Below are 16243 nucleotides of genomic sequence, written 5' to 3'. Positions count from 1 at the left end.
TTTCTTTTTCTTTTTCTTTTTCTTTTTCTTTTTCTTTTTCTTTTTCTTTTTCTTTTTCTTTTTCTTTGTCTCTTTTTCTTTGTCTCCTTTTCTCTCTATTTTTCTTTTTCTTTCTTTCTCTTTCTTTTTCTTTCTTTTTCTTTCTTTTTCTTTCTTTTCTTTCTTTCTCTTTCTTTTTCTTTCTTTTTCTTTCTTTTTCTTTCTTTTCTTTCTTTTTCTTTCTTTTTCTTTCTTTTTCTTTCTAAGCACAAAGTCTGTAAGTTGTTCATTAATGTCAGTAAAAGTGAAAAAAAGAGTTGAAGACAAAGATAGAAATCAATGAGAATGTGTTAACCCTTCCCAAGAGTGAAATACTCACAAGTCCTGTTCAGTTTTAAGTTGATACCTCTCAACTACCTGGTTGATCTACCCCAGGAGATTACTGGAATTTGCTCCATCTCCCAGAGTCTGATGGACTCTGGTGCGATACTGCCGTCTGTGCACTGTCTTTGTAGCAATCGGTACCTGCTGCTCTTTTACTCGTAGCAGCCCCACAACAGACGGGTCCTCTGACAGGCCAGGCAAAACAGACAGCTGCTTAATGCTGTCCATATCTACAGCAGCTATCCCAAAGGCCCATCGATACCCCTTAGGATCCTTGAAATGCCCCCTTCTGAGGTAATCAATACCCAGTGTACATGGAGCCCCTGGGTCAGTCACAATAGGATGTTTTTGCCAGTCTTTGCCAGTGAGACTTATTTCAGCCTCCAGCACAGTCAATTCTTGAGAGCCCCCAGTCACTCCAGAAATATGGATTGATTCTGTCCCTTCATGACTGGAGGGCATTAGGTGCACTGGTATCCACCAGCACCTTATATTCCTGTGGTTCTGATGTGCCAGGCCATCGAATCCACACAGTCCAATAAACTCTATTATCCCTTTCCCTCCCCTGACTGAGGGCAGGGCCCCTCTATTGGTTACCTGTGATAACTGGAGCAGCTCTACTGGTGGTTGGTCTGTTTTGTAGTTCCCTTACCCTTTCTCATAGTACAAGAGTAGGCTGGTCATGCCACTTCTTCATGTCTTCTCCGTGGTCACTCCCAGATGGTGGCAGCCCCATCCATGCATCTGCTCATCCTTCTGTCAATAGTTGGTTTGTGGAAATGCCTCCTAGTTGACAAGCTTTGTTACCATCTAGAAACAAGCTACCGGCTCCACTGTCCCAACAGCAAAGCAAGCAGGTAACAAGAGATTTGTTCTGGCACCGTGTAAACTCCTTTCTTACGCCTTGAATTTCAGTCATCTTCAGGGGTCTACAAACAGTAATAGAGATTTCCTCCTCATCACTCTCTTCTTTGTGCCTCTTAACTTTTCCTTTTGCCTTTCTCGGTGCTCATCCACACCTGCCACCTGGATCTTCTGCTGCCTCCTCTTCCGCTTCTTTTTTCCGTTCTAGACATAAGGACATCCATTTCCATTTCTTGCCTTCCGGAGGGGCAACTGATATTGTTACTGGTGCCTCTTGTGAATGATCAGAATTGACTTAGGGATTTCCCTTTTTGGCTTGAACCTCAGCTCGGAAACTCTCTCTTTCCAGAACAGTGTTATATAGAGCACGGTAAGTACAAGCCAAGCCCCAGATAAGTCATACATCTGTAGATCTATCGAGGCTGCACCATCCCTGACTCAAATACTGGCTTAGTTTCTTGGGATCCCACAGGTGTTCAAGAGTGAATTCCCATGACATTGCAGGCCTCCATATGTTGGTAAACATGAAGGCAAAAGGTCAGCGTTCTAGGACAAACAGCCACACACCAATACAGTTAAATATAGCTGCATCCGTCTATTGCCCAAAAAGACATACTTTTATACCAGAAAAATGAGGGCATTCAAATGTCACACACACTAAACAGAGGAAAGCTTCTGCAGTAAGAACCCTAAAACCCTGCTTCAAAGCCACAAGCCATTCATTCTTTTGCTAGCGGTGTCTTTGGTTCTCATGCAGTTTTTCCTGCTCTGCAGCTGCTGCTCTGTGAAATCCTTATCTTGATCCATGGCTGATGTTCTGTAAAATTCTTCTTGTATTACAACAGAATGGCAGTTCCTTGGGGTCTCCAGCACACCCCCAGCCAGCTGGCAAATGCAGCTGAGGACCTTCAGGAAAGCCATGTCCTGGTAGTGTCAGTGCTTGACAGAAAACTTTGAGCCCCACAATGGGTCTCGTACCTGTGTGACACATTCTGAACACCAGTACCATGATGTAGATGCAAGGCCCAGCGAGGCTAAATGAAAACATGCTTCTGGAAGGGATGTTTTCTGAAGAGTCTTTACACTAATGAGAGGACCACAAACATTCACTCAGTGAGCTCGAAATCACTGTGCATTTGCATGCCTACGGTCTTGCTTGTCTCACAGAGACATGGTGAGATGTTTCCCACCTCTGGACTGTAGCAAATGGGGTACGGACTCTTTATGACAGATGACCTAGGATGATTAGGAAAGGCTACTGCCGTCCATGAGAGTGCACTGAGCTCTGCCTGGGGATGGCAGAGGAGCCAGCTGAGAACTGATGGAAAGGGCTCAATGAGGAGAGCGGCAGATTCTGTTTCTTACTTCCTGATCAGGAAGAACAAGAGGAGGGGGACAGGCAGGTATCTGAGTTACAGCTCAGATGGAATTGTTTTCTTCAGACTGTCTACTGTGGTGCCGTGTTTTGGTTCTAGGAGAAAAACAACGTTGATAACACTCTGTTGTTTACAGCTCCTGCTAAGCATCAGTATATAGAGCCAAGGCCATGGTCAGTGGAGGGCACATGGAACTGGGAGGGAACAGAGTGAGGACAGCTGACTGAAAGTGGCCAAAGGGACGTTTTGTACCACCTGAAAGATTAAACTATCATAATTTTACATACGTGCATATATGTGTATATATATTAACCATGATGTAATACTGTAGAATAAGGGGTGGAATGTCATGGTTTTGTAATTTTGTAATTTTGCTATCAGTATTCCACATCATAACATCATGTAAAGTATGGATACTTCTATTGAGTGTGCAGTCCACAGAAGAAGACTACATATCCCAGAGAACAACAGAGTTAATGATAAGTCACCGGACCAGGACTCTATATAATCTCGTTCCCAGGCTGGAGTGCCCTCCTTCTTCTTCTCTCGAATTTCTCGGAGAGTGGGAAGCGTTCCAGCCGTGTCACCTAGAGTTCACAGTCGGCCTCTCGGTTTTCGGGGACTCTCTCTCTCTCTCTCTGTTTGTTCGATTTGTTAGCCTCAATTATATTATATTGTGTTATCTTGTATTTCGTTATCATATTTAGTAAAATAAGTTTTTCCTCCATAGATTGCCGCTGTTTTTATCCTATTGCCCTTTCCCCCTCCTTTCCGGGCCCCGGAGGGGGTGGGAGGGGGAGGAGGGGCACGGGGTGGCTTCCCCTGTCACAGGCATAGGTAAATCTCAGTAACCTGTGACAACTACAAAGGTACAATCTGAAGAAGAATTGATTTGAATAATGACATTTTAGTGAAAAGCATTACAGTATTTTCAAAAAAGAATAAGGTCTGATACTTTACACTAAAAATCGATCGAAACAAAACAAAACAAAGAGTTTGCAAAAGTAAAAAGCTGCATTACATGTCATGAATTCCAATAGATGGGCACTTCACTGCATTTAAAACACATCTGGTCATCACTTTCCACACAGCATTCTTGATTTCCTGGTTCCTCATGCTGTAGATGAGGGGGTTTACTGCTGGAGGCACCACCGAGTACAGAACTGCAACCATCAGGTCCATGGATGGGGAGGAAATGGACAGGGGCTTCAGGTATGCAAAGAAGCCAGTACTGAGAAAGAGGGAGACCACAGCCAGGTGAGGGAGGCACGTGGAGAAGGCTTTGTGCCGTCCCTGCTCAGAGGGAAACCTCAGCACGGCAATGAAGATCTGCACATAGGACACAACTATGAAGACAAAGCACCCAAAGATTAAACTACCACTAAAAATGAGAAACTCAATTTCTCTGAGGTAGGAGCCAGAGCAGGAGAGTTTGAGGATCTGGGGGATTTCACAGAAAAACTGGTTGACAACATTGCCTTGGCAGAGAGGCAGTGAAAACGTACTGGCAGTGTGCAGCAGGGAATAGAGAACCCCAGCGCCCCAGGCAGCTGCTGCCATGGTGGCACAAGCTCTGCTGTCCATCAAGGTCCCGTAGTGCAGGGGCTTGCAGATGGCAACGTAGCGGTCATAGGACATGATGGTGAGAAGGGAATACTCTGCTGAGAGGAAGAAGGAAAAGAAAAAGACCTGTGCAGCACATCCTGTGTAGGAGATGGCCCTGGTGTCCCAGAGGGCGTTGGCCATGGCTTTGGGGAGAGTGGTGGAGATGCAGCCCAGGTCGAGGATGGCCAGGTTGAGGAGGAAGAAGTACATGGGGGTGTGCAGGCGGCGGTCGCAGGCTACGGCTGTGCTGATGAGGCCGTTGCCCAGGAGGGCAGCCAGGTAGATGCCCAGGAAGAGCCAGAAGTGCAGGAGCTGCAGCTGCCACGTGTCTGCCAATGACAGCAGAAGGAACTCGCTGATGGAGCTGCTGTTGGACATCTGCTGATCCTGGCCATGGGGAATTATCCCAGAAGAAAAAATTGGGTTAGATGAGATTTCTCTTGGCACAAACCTGTACCATTCCTTGGTGACCTTCATCCTGCTGTATAATCCAAATACAGCTCGTTTCCCAGCTGCACAGAATGTGTTTTCCACAGCTCTGAGCAGCTGCTCTGAGCCCGTGTGCTGGAGAAGGAAATGAGCTCACGCCTGGAGAGATGCAGCTCTGCTCTGCTGCATCTCTGGCTGCAGAGGAGGCGGTTCAAACCTGAATGGGATCAGCAAAGCTAATGCTCATTCTGTCCATCAGCCATGAAAGGCTGATGGAACACGACATGCTTCTCCCAAACCTACTCATCTCCAAAGCTACAGCACAGCAATCTCAGTGCTGTGTTAATATATACAGCTTGTCTCCCATTTCTCCAGTCATCCCTACCCTAACGGTAAGAAAATGAACAAAAAGCAGGAATTCCCATTCTTTTTTTTTTTTTTTTTTTTTTTTTTTTTTTTTTTTTTTAAGTCCCCTCTGCAATGCCCCGAGTACGCAGTGCAGCTGTGAGCCTCCAGCCTCATGCAGCACCCCAAGCAGCAAAAGGCCTCTGTGCTGCTGGAGGTCTCCTTTCCCCCCCCTCCCCTCGCACATCTCCCTACAACTACCTTGGCAGCTCCCCGGGCAGGCTGAGTGCCAAGCCTGGCGGGCAGCTGAATCCCTGCCCCGGCACACTGCCCTGGGATGCAGGGATCCTGGCTCTGCAGGACACCTTTACACTTCCATAGGGATGAGATTCAGCTGAATCCATTCAGGCATCTTATCCTGAGGTTGTAGTCCTGGCTCCTGGAGGGGACTCAGCTCCCTCCCATGCCTCTAATACACACAGCCAGACCAGCACTGACCACACATCTGGCCACAAGCATCTGGCCCCCTGCATCCCTCCTCTTGCACAGCCATCTTTCTCCTCCATCGCCATTCATTCCCATCTTTGCCTGTTGCAGTCATTCTCCAGTTATCAGCTCTCACTGACTACATTTCCCTCTTGGATCCCAATGCTACCCCCATGCTGGCTGTACCTCCCTCTCCCTGGCAGAGCTGCCATCTGTGTCACACGGGTTGTGCTGCACTCAGTGACATCTCAGTGCCTGCTGTAAGACAAAATACCCTTAAATAGGACATCTCCTTTTTTGGGCAGTGAACCTTGAAACCTTCATCTGCAACACTGAGACCTCCCTAAGGAGCAGTTCAGGCCTTGAACACTTGAGGGAAATGGCTCGTTAGGTCTTTCTGCACTGTAATGAGCCCCACAGCATTTGCTGTCCGTGAACTTTGGGGATTGAGAGAAGACTGCTGTAAGCAAACGATGGAGGTACAGTCAAAATGCTGTCCAGAAATGTTTGAGAGTGTTGGAGCTGTAATTGGTCCCTGTGGGGCCATTACCAACAAAGTCTCCCCACAGCTGTGTTTGAGCAGATAATTGCAGGCTGTCATTACAGGCAGGCTTTCATCTTTTTGCTTAGCACCACTGCTATGGCAAAGTGGGCTACAAACTTCAGTTCAAGATGATGAGCACAACACCAAGAGATGGTAGCCTGACAATCACACCTGGTTTGACTCAAATGTTATTGGCTATTCTTTCTTCTCAGTTGGCAAAGCACAAAGAGAAGTTTGTTACTGTCAGACTTTCGCTCTTTCTACTGCCACTATTGATGGAGGGTAGTTAGGGACACCAGACACTCCGTAAATAAATTCTCATTTTGCAGTTTTTCATATACAGTCAGCTGGCCATGAAAATCACGGAGCCCACTGGCTATGTGCTACACCACATCAGTTTCTAGGAAGCTGGTAAAACATTAGGGCAAGTGAGGCTCTTCTTGAGATACTCCTTTAAATAATTAATAATAATTGGTATCGTTGTCCAGGCTGAGTGGCTTCTAGTAGACTCACACAGTGACATCTACTTTATTTCCTTGTCCTTAATCCGTATGAAAGTAGGAATGAGGTAAATAGGGCCCTTTCATGAAGATGAAGTATCCTTGGCTTTGGGGAATGTCAGAAGAAAAGGGTTAGTGGGACACGCTGACATTGCTATAGTTACAGTACAGCTGGGTCTATAGTTAAGACAATACAGCTGGGTATACATAAGGGAAGGGTAGCCAAAGGAACTGGTTTTGACTGGACTAAGTGAAGGAGCAGGGTCAAAGACAAGAGGTCAACCTGAGGAAGACTTCTGACTTCATCCCAACGACCACTAGAGCAAGACCCCCACTACGGACTGCGCATGCGTCAGTAGGAGGGACAACATGTAAATGAGTTCCTGGAAAAACAATGAATATGTTAATGATTTCTTGGAAATCTGTTGAATATGTATACGCTTGCTCTATAACTTTCTAATGCTCCTGTCTATCGGTGCACATGACAGGAGGAGTGATCCCCCACGTTCCCAGCGCTGCATAAACACATACTTGCTTTATAATCTAATTCTGGTTATAGAGTCTGATTCCGCATGTCAATATTGGCGACCCAGATGGAACCATCTCTCCTTGGCTGTGGGACCAGCTGAGAGAGGGGATGCCTATGGTGCGCCCCGAGATTTCTCGGAAGGACTCCCCTTCCTCACCTGATCACCGTGGGAGCAGACAAGGACCATCCATGGGTGGAAAAGTATGTGTATGGGATAAGGGGAGCATGTAAGGCGTAAGGAGACATGCTACGCAGGGTATAAGCAAAGCGATTGTCGCTTCCCCTGGATGAGTGAGCTCACAGATCTGGTTGGTTGCCAGCCAGGGTAGGAAAACTCCTTGGGCGTTCCTACAAAGGGACCCATAAGTCGTACCCGTAAGTGTGAGTGAGTCGGAGTTCTTGCCTTGTAAGTTGGTTCTCCCGTAAGAGAAACGGTTAGTGTGTTTTAGGGAAGAATTGAAGTGACTGTGTGCGTTATATGAGTAAATGAATTATTTGGAGTGGAATGAGAATGGAAGAGTATATATTATAAATTATAGTGATGGACCGGAGGAACGGTGTCGATTTCACAGAACTAACGAGTGTTGACCTGTATATGTGATAATTTGTTTAGTCTGTATGGAAAGATATTAAGGTTGTTGTTGTCATTTGTGCCCAGAGTGCGGGTGTGACTAGTAAAATGAGTTTTGGGTATTCTTTTAGGAAATTTTGAAGTACAAGTAGTTATCGGTGGGGATTCCAGGAGGATAGTGAATCAACAGAGAAGTACAATGGAGAGTTTACATTTAAAGTAAAGGAGGAGCCTGCAATAGAATTACTTAGCTTGGCCTTAATAGCTACCCCAATAAGTACAGAGATACCAGAAGAAGTAAGGGACTGGGTTTACCCAGGAGCATGGGAAGCTGAATACCCAGGCTGAGTTAAAAATGCACCCCCAGTAGTAATAAAAATCAAGCCAGGAAGTCAGCCCCTAAGAATTAAACAGTATTACCTAAGGATGGAAGATAGAGAGGGAATACGACCAATAATTGACCGATTCATAAAGCATGGCCTACTGGTAGAGTGTAAGTCAAAATACAATACACCAATATTACTGGTCAAGAAGCCTGATGGGAGTCATAGAATTGTCCAAGACCTAAGGGCAAACAATAAAATAACAGAGGAGTTATACCCTCTGGTAGCTAATCCATATACCCTGCTCACCAAATTATCCACTGAACTAATATGGTTTACCGTCTTGGATTTGAAGGATGCCTTTTTCTGCTTGCCACTAGCCATGGAAAACCAGCTGTTATTCACTTTCGAATGGGAAAATCTGAGTACAGGATGAAAATGACAGTTTACATGGACTGCGCTTCCACAAGGATTTAAGAATAGTCCTATGATATTTGGGAATCAGTTGGCAAAGGACTTGGAGCAGTGGGAGCACCCATCTGATGCAGGGGTATTATTAAAATATGTGGAAGATCTTTTAATAGCTACCTAAACAAAGGAGTCATATCTGAAGTGGACAGTTAGTTTGTTGAATTTCCTTGGACTTAATGGGTATCAAGTTTCCCCACAGAACGAACAGGTGGCTAAACAGCAAGTGACATACTTGGGATACGAGACTGCTGCGGGGACATGGATGCTGGGACCCACCCAGAAGGACGCAATTTGTCAAACCCCTGAGCCACACACCTCCAGGGAGCTGCGGACATTCCTCGGAATGACAGGACGGTGCCTTTTATGGATACCTAACTACGGAATAACGGTAAAGCCGCTCTACGCAATGTTAAAATCTTTCCCAAAGGATCTGATTAGGGATGGGGAGGCCAGAAGTGCATTTCAGCAGTTGAAACAGGAGTTGATGAAGGCCCCAGTATTGGGACTCCCAGATGTCACTAAGCCCTTTCTGCTATTCTCCTATGAAAAAAAAAACCAAACAAAACAACAGGGGATAGCCTTGGGAGTTTCAGCCCAAAATCTTGGACCATATTGGAGGGCAGTAGCTTACTTCTCTAAACAGCTTGATGAAAGAAGCAAAGGATGGCCTGGATGTCTAAGGGCTGTGGCTGCCTTGGTAATCCATATCCAAGAGGCACAGAAGTTTACAATGGAGCAGAAGATAACTGCATTGGTATCCCACATGGTCTCTACAGTGCTGGAGGTAAAAGGGGGACATTAACTTTCCCCTCAGAGATTTCTGAAATATTAAGCCATTCTAGTGGAGCAAGATGATGTAGAAATAACAGTAACAAATATTGTAAATCCAGCTGCTTTTCTTAGTGGAATTACAGGAGAACCTGTGTCTCACGACTGTTTAGAGACTATTGAAGCAGTATATTTCAGTTGCAGAGACCTGAGAGAAGAACCATTGGAGGATGCGGAAGACACCTGGTACACAGACGGGAGCAGCTTTGTTTGACATGGGATTTGTAAAGCAGGATATGCGGTAACAACCATTAATAATATAATAGAGGCTAAGGCCTTGCCTCCAAACACCTCAGCACAGAAAGCTGAAATAATAGCCCTCACAAGGGCCCTAGAATTAGCAAAAGGGAAAAGGATAAACATATGTGTGGAGAGTGTTTATGCAGAATGGCTTCATGAGAAAGGACATGAAGAGATTCCACTAGTTAAATTGTAAAAGAATGAATGTGATTAAAGACAAAGACGGTCTATCCTAGGGCAGATCACGGGCTAGGCAGCTGAGAAGAAATCAGGATGTGAAAAGACAGGGTATGTAGCTAAAGACGAAATATGTATCTAGAAGCAAGGACGGCCTGAGGGAAAAGCAAGATGTGTAGCAAGGTGTAGACAAAGATGCAAAGAAAAAGTATCCATAAGACTAACCACAAAGGTCAGATGAAGTAATGTCTAATTCACCAATCCTGAGCTTAACTTTTGCAATATGCATGAGCTTATTACTGATTGTATAAATGAGATGCTGTAACACCTAATAAACGAGGCTTGTTGACCATGATAGAATGAGACTTGTCTCCCGCGGTTACTTCCAACACATATGGACTGATTCAAAATATGCCTTTATGTACATGCACATGGAGCAATATGAAAAGAAAGAAGACTGTTGTCAACCCAAGGGAAAGGTATTAAACACACTGAAGAAATACTCAGACTCCTGGAGGCAGTACAACAGCTGGAGAAGGTTGCTATAATGCATTGTTGATCCCACCAAAGGGGAGACAGTGCTGAAGGAATGGGAAATGCGCTGGCTGATAGAGAAGCGAAGCGATCGAGCGGCAGAAGGTGAGGTGGTGGAGGCTTCCTTGATTCCAGATGGTAAAATTCAAGTGGATGGTGAGCCAAAGTACTCAAAAGAGGATTGTAACTTGATAAATGATGTGGAAAGACAGGTAAAAGAGGAAGGATGGGCCTTTACATCACAAGGGAAAGTAATTATTCCAGCAGCCATATTATGGGCTGTGGTGATGACTGAACATAGGAAAACTCACTGGGGAGCAGAAGCATTATATAAATACCTTGTTCAACGAGTGATCGCCCAAAATTTGTATACTACCATCAGACAAGTGACCCAGCAATGTGAAGTTTGTTTACAAAATAATCCTAAAACAGTCCATAAAGTTCAGTTAGGGCAAATAGGAAGAGGAAATTATCCAGGACAACAATGGCAGGTGTTTTTTTCTGAGCTCCCAAGAAAAGGGGGGTACAGATACATATTGGTTTTAACAGATACCTTTTCAGGATGGGCTGAGGTATACCCTTGCCAGACTAACAAGGCTAGGGAAGTAACAAAGGTTTTGTTACAAGAAATAATTCCAAGGTTCAGGGTGCCAGGAACAATCTCTTCAGATCGAGGCCCACATTTTATTGCTAAAGTGGTTCAACATATCAGTACCTTATTGGGAATCAATTGGCAATTGCATACACCTTATAGGCCACAATCAAGTGGCCAGGTGGAAAAGATGAAGTATGACTTGAGTTAGTAAAAACAATTAGAGGTACAAAATAAATAAATAAATAAATAAATAAATAGAAAATGAAGAAGGCGAATTAAAGGGGATGATGAGTTTACCAGTGCTGAATCCAGCACCAAGCATGCTGATAGGGATGTTCCGCATAGCATAGAGTGGAAACAGCTACACCTAGAAGCAGGGCCAACAGCAGAGGTAGGGCAAATCTGACCTCCCCACCAGCAACTAGTTATAATATCAAAGGAAGCAGATCAGATACCATCAGCCCCTATTTGGAACTGGAGTTGCCTTAATTCCTGGACACTGGGCTATATCCAAATCAAAGGAAGTCACACCAGGCCTTGTCCTGAAACCTGACCATTTCAGGGCTGTTGTTTAGGACTCTTCCAGGAGTGGCTGATACATCAATCTAATAAAGGGAAGGGACACCCAGCTGCTCCATGTGACTTAATTGTCTCTCAGGGCATTGTTCCAGCTCACATGAACAGACACTCATATCTCATCCCATACACCAACCTATGACTCAAACTTTCTGTGGTTTCCTTCAGTAATGGTGATCTGCATGTAGCAGTTAGCAGACGAAAAGGAAGAGAGATGAGAAGGTCTACCATTAGAAACAAAAACCCACACCATATCCTAAGACTGATATTCACAAGCCATTTCCCCCACCCTCTGCATCCCAATGATTTCAGCAGGGATGTGATCCACGGCCAGCGGATCAGTCCATCAAATCAGTCATTTTGCTGCATCACTCGAAAAAGCACTCCAGTCTTTTTGCTGATTGCCTTTGTGTTTTGATGGGCCACAGTTATGGTAGTGGTGGCACTGTGGATGATGATACAGCATTCTCCTTCAGCTCAGTTCAACGTCCCTCACACCCCATGTTCTTTTAACAGAAATATGTCTAGAACCAGTTGGTTTTGCAAGGTGTCACGGGTTACTTAGATTTACCTATGCCCGTGACAGGGGAAGCCATTCGTTCTGAGATCCCCCTGATCTCCCACCCTCACTCACCAGTTCTATTAATTTCCCAAGGTCCCTCTGGTGTTCAGGGGTGAGATTACCTGATACTGGGGGTCCCGATGCTTCTGGCCCTTTTCCTGAGTCTCTCTGCACTATTCTTTGCAAGTCTCTCCACCCTTTATAGTAAACTACTACAATTAGAGAGGCTAACAACACAGTATCCCATTTGACACCCCAGTCATACTTAAGGAATTCAGAGCATTTGTGAGCCAGTTCAAGCACAGTGCCTGTGATGTTCGTTAGTCTGGAAGGGAGCCAGGCAGATACCTCTATCCCTGCCAGCTGTCGGCTTAATAAATCTACCCCTACCCCCATCATCAGGAAGTTCTTAAGCCAGGACCACAGGAACCTAGGGACTATCAGTCCTACATACAGGGCTGCTGAAAAAAACCACCAAATTACTGCCCAAAACATTGCCCAGAGCCTTGCCCACATTCTCCACCAAAAATGTCACGGAGTTCTCTCTAGAGCTCACTCCGGGACAGTGGGAACAAACCCGGGGCAGCAGGAACAAAAGCCGCCCCCCCCCCTTTCTCTATCGGCACTGTACGGCACTGCGTGGCGCGGCCCGGCCACGTGCATTTAGGGAGAGGGGAAGGGAAGGGAGATTGCGATTGAGTCTAACAAAAAATGAAGGAGAAAAAGGTGATCTGAGAACGAACGGCAGTTTAATAACCTAATAGCACTGAACAACAAGAGAGTTTCAACAAAGAGAATACCGAGTCCCCAATCTCACCGATGGAGCTGTGGAAGGCAGGAAGCTCCGACCACGTTGTCTCCTCGCAGGGAGCCGGGCCAGCAAACCCGTCCCCTTCCCAACTTCCCTTCCGGTGCCCCTCCCCACATGTCCATTAAGGCAGCCCACAGAAAAAAAAAAACTTGTCCCCTTGGAGTCCCATTATTAGGCATGGTGTTCTGATGTGGAATACCAACACCAACCAAATTGAAAACCATAACAATGGGGTCTATGGGGCCTGTATGTGGATGAGGGGCCTGTTTGGGGTTGTGGGACCCTTTTAGTGTTGTGAGGCCCATATGTGGTTGTGGGGCCTGTATGCGATCTATGGGGCCCATATGGGGCTGTGGGGCCTGCATGGGTCTATGGGGCCTCTATGGGGTTGTGCAGTCCAAATAGGGTTGTGGGGCCTGTATGGGGTCTATGGGGCCCATATGCTGTTGTGGGACCTTTATGGGTTTGTGGGTCCTACATGGGGTATTTGAGGCCTGTATAAGGTCTCTGAGGCCTGTATGGGATTGTGGGGCATGTATAGAGTCTATGGGGCCCGTAGGGTGTTGTGGGTCCTTTATGTGGTCTATGGGGCCCATATGTCTTCTATGGGGCCGGTATGATATCCATGGGGCCCATATGGTGAAGTGGGGCCTGTATGGGGTCTATGGGACTCATATGGGGTCTATGGGGCTCATATGGGGTTGTGGGGCCTTTATGCGGTTTATGTGGACCATGTGGATTATGTTGGGCGTGTATGGGGTCAATGGGGGCCATATGGGCTCTATGGGGCCTGTATGGGGTTGTGGGGCTGTTGCCCATAGTTAAAGAACACAAAACACCCTGAGTCGTTTTATGCGATGCTTTATTGAGGGCCCGGGAGTCTGAGGACTAGCGTCCAAAGTCAGAGCCCCAACCTATAAAGAAATCACAAGGTTTCTATACATTTACTTCAGGGTTGCTTCGTCCTCTTTTGTTATGTTTCCTTGGTTACAATTAGGTAAGACTATCCCACAAAGACCTAAGGAAATGTGCTGTACATTCTTCTCCTCCTTCGATCTGTGACGTTACGGGATGTTCCTGTTAGAGGCCCCCTTTCTGTTTACTATTCATTTTCTCTAAAACGCTTAACCGCTCTACCATCACACCATAAATATAAACCTAATTTTTACATACATTGTGCTTTGTTCCTAAGCAAGATTTACTACTCAGATTCGTGCACGGGTTCATAAGAAACACAACTTGCATTCCTAGATACGTGAGAAACACAGACTAGGATAACTACAAGCCTTAGCATGACTACTGCTATGAATATTTAAAGCACATGCTAACAGGGCCTGTATGGGTTATATGGGGCCAATATAGGGTTGTGGGGCCTATATGGGTTGTGTGGCCTGTATGGGGTGTTTGGGGCCGATATAGGGTTGTGGGGCCTCTATGGTGTCTATGGGACCCATATGGGGTTTTCGGGCCTGTATGGGGTCTATGGGGCCTATATGGGGTTGTGGGGCCCATATGGGGTTGTGGGGCCTGTATGGGGTGTATGGGGCCCATATGGGGTTGTGGGGCCTATATAGGGTTGTGGGGCCTGTATGGGGTCTTTGGGGCCCATATGGAGTTACGGGACCCTTATCGGGTCTATGGGGCTTGTATGTGGTTGGGGGGCCTGTATGGCATCTATGGGACCCATATGGGGTCAATGGGGCCCATATGGGGCTACAGGGCCTGTATCGCATCTATGGGGCCTGTATGTGGTTGGGGGGCCTGTATGGCATCTATGGGACCCATATGGGGTCAATGGGGCCCATATGGGGTTACGGGGCCTGTATCGGGTCTATGGGGCCTGTATGTGGTTGGGGGGCCTGTATGGCATCTATGGGACCCATATGGGGTCAGTGGGGCCCATATGGGTTCTATGGGGCCCATATGGCGTTGTGGGTCCTGTATGGGGTCTATGGGGCCCATATGGGGTTATGGAGCCTGTATCAGGTCTATGGGGCCTCTGTGTGGTCTATGGGGCCTGCATGGCATTTATGGAGCCCATATGGCGTTGTGGGGCCTTTATGGGATTTTGGGGCCTATAAGGGGTCTATGGGTCCCATATGTGGATGTGGGACCTGTATGGCATCTATGGGACCCATATGGGGTCTATGGGGCCCATATGGGGTTGTGGGTCCTGTATGGAGTCTATGGGTCCTATATGGGGTTTTGGGGTCTGTATGGTGTCTATGGGGCCAATGTATTTGGAAGTGCAATTATGGGTATGTATAAGTTTAATAATAATACTAATAGACTAATAGAGGTTATGTGGAAGTGTAACTATGATGTTTTGCTAGAAAGCATAATTCTGTAAAGAAAATATATTCTTTTGCGAATGAAGACCAGTATTTTTTTTAGAAAATGCTATTTTTAGGCCTGATTAGTAATCTTTTGGAAACAAAATCAAATCATTGCAAGGAGATCTTTTTAGTTTTTTTATATGTAGTGAAAGGCATGTGTTAAAATCAAAAATTGTAATTGATATTGCTATTTCGGGGGAAATGCTCTTATTCTGTAGAGCAATTGTGGTATTCTAAAAGTAGTGTGTCATATTGTGCTGCCAGGGATCATTTTGTGGAGATAATGTCATCTTTATGATGAAAAAGAAAGGATTTTGGGGATACAGTGCAATTCTAAGGGATGAAAAACATCATTTAGGAAAGTAAAACATATTTTTGAGAGGATAAATAGTGATTTTTAAATCAGAACTTTAATTTTTTGAAGATAATCACTAACATTAACTCATAAACCCACCCTAAAGAGATTTCTATCTGTCCTCTGGGCCGTGTTTTTGGGCTCCTTTAGCTGGAAAGGGGCATCTCTATGTTAGGAAATACGAGTAATAACATTGAAGCAGCAGCAGTCTCCTCCCGTGAATCCGTGTCCGCAAAGCTCCATCTAGCGCCCGTCTGGGACTGGTGATGGGACCGGTGCCATTTAACATCTTTATAGGCAACACGGACTGTGGGATCCTGTGCACCCTCTTCAGATTTGCAGTTGATACCAAGCTGAGTGATGCAGCAGACACAAGGAGAGGGAACTGCTGGAGCAGGTCCAGAGGAGAGCCATGAAGATGGTCATAGGGCTGGAGCACCTCCTCGTAGGGCGGGTGAGACATCCTTGTAGGACAGGGTGAGGGGTGCAGGGCCTCTTCAGCTTGGTGACGGCTTTGATGAGGCCTTATAGCAGCATTCCTGTACTGAAAGGGGTCTACAGGGTGGATGCTGTTATAATGGCAGGTAGTGAGAGGAGGAGGGGAAATGGCTTTGAACTGGAAGAGTATAGGTTTAGACTGGCTATCAGGAAGAAATTCCTTACTGTGAGGCTGCTGAAGCACTGGGACAGGTTGTCCTGTGAGGCTGTGGATGCCCCCTCCATGGAAGCCTTCAAGGCTGGGCTGGATGGGGCTGTGAGCAGCCTGGTCTAGAGGGAGGTGTCCCTACCTGCAGCAGGGGGTTGGAAAGACATGATCTTAGAG

The 16243-nt window shown here is 46.1% G+C and overlaps 1 protein-coding gene across 1 annotated transcript; it reads right to left on the bottom strand.

The window, feature by feature from the left end:
• Positions 1–2953: 2953 nt before the first annotated feature.
• On the bottom strand, positions 2954–12135 carry LOC146760188 (olfactory receptor 14C36-like). The gene is made up of 2 exons (XM_085550695.1): positions 12041–12135; positions 2954–4595 (listed from the first exon to the last, which is right to left on the bottom strand). The coding sequence occupies exon 2, from the start codon at positions 4584–4586 to the stop codon at positions 3621–3623; it is 966 nt and encodes a 321-aa protein (XP_085406821.1). The 5' UTR covers positions 4587–4595; positions 12041–12135; the 3' UTR covers positions 2954–3620.
• Between the last annotated feature and the right edge of the window lie 4108 nt (positions 12136–16243).

The sequence above is a fragment of the Coturnix japonica genome, chromosome 6 (genome assembly GCF_054131305.1).
Source record: "Coturnix japonica strain WE chromosome 6, WE-NBRP24, whole genome shotgun sequence".
NCBI lineage: Eukaryota > Metazoa > Chordata > Aves > Galliformes > Phasianidae > Coturnix > Coturnix japonica.
This window is presented reverse-complemented; position numbering and strand designations above follow the sequence as displayed.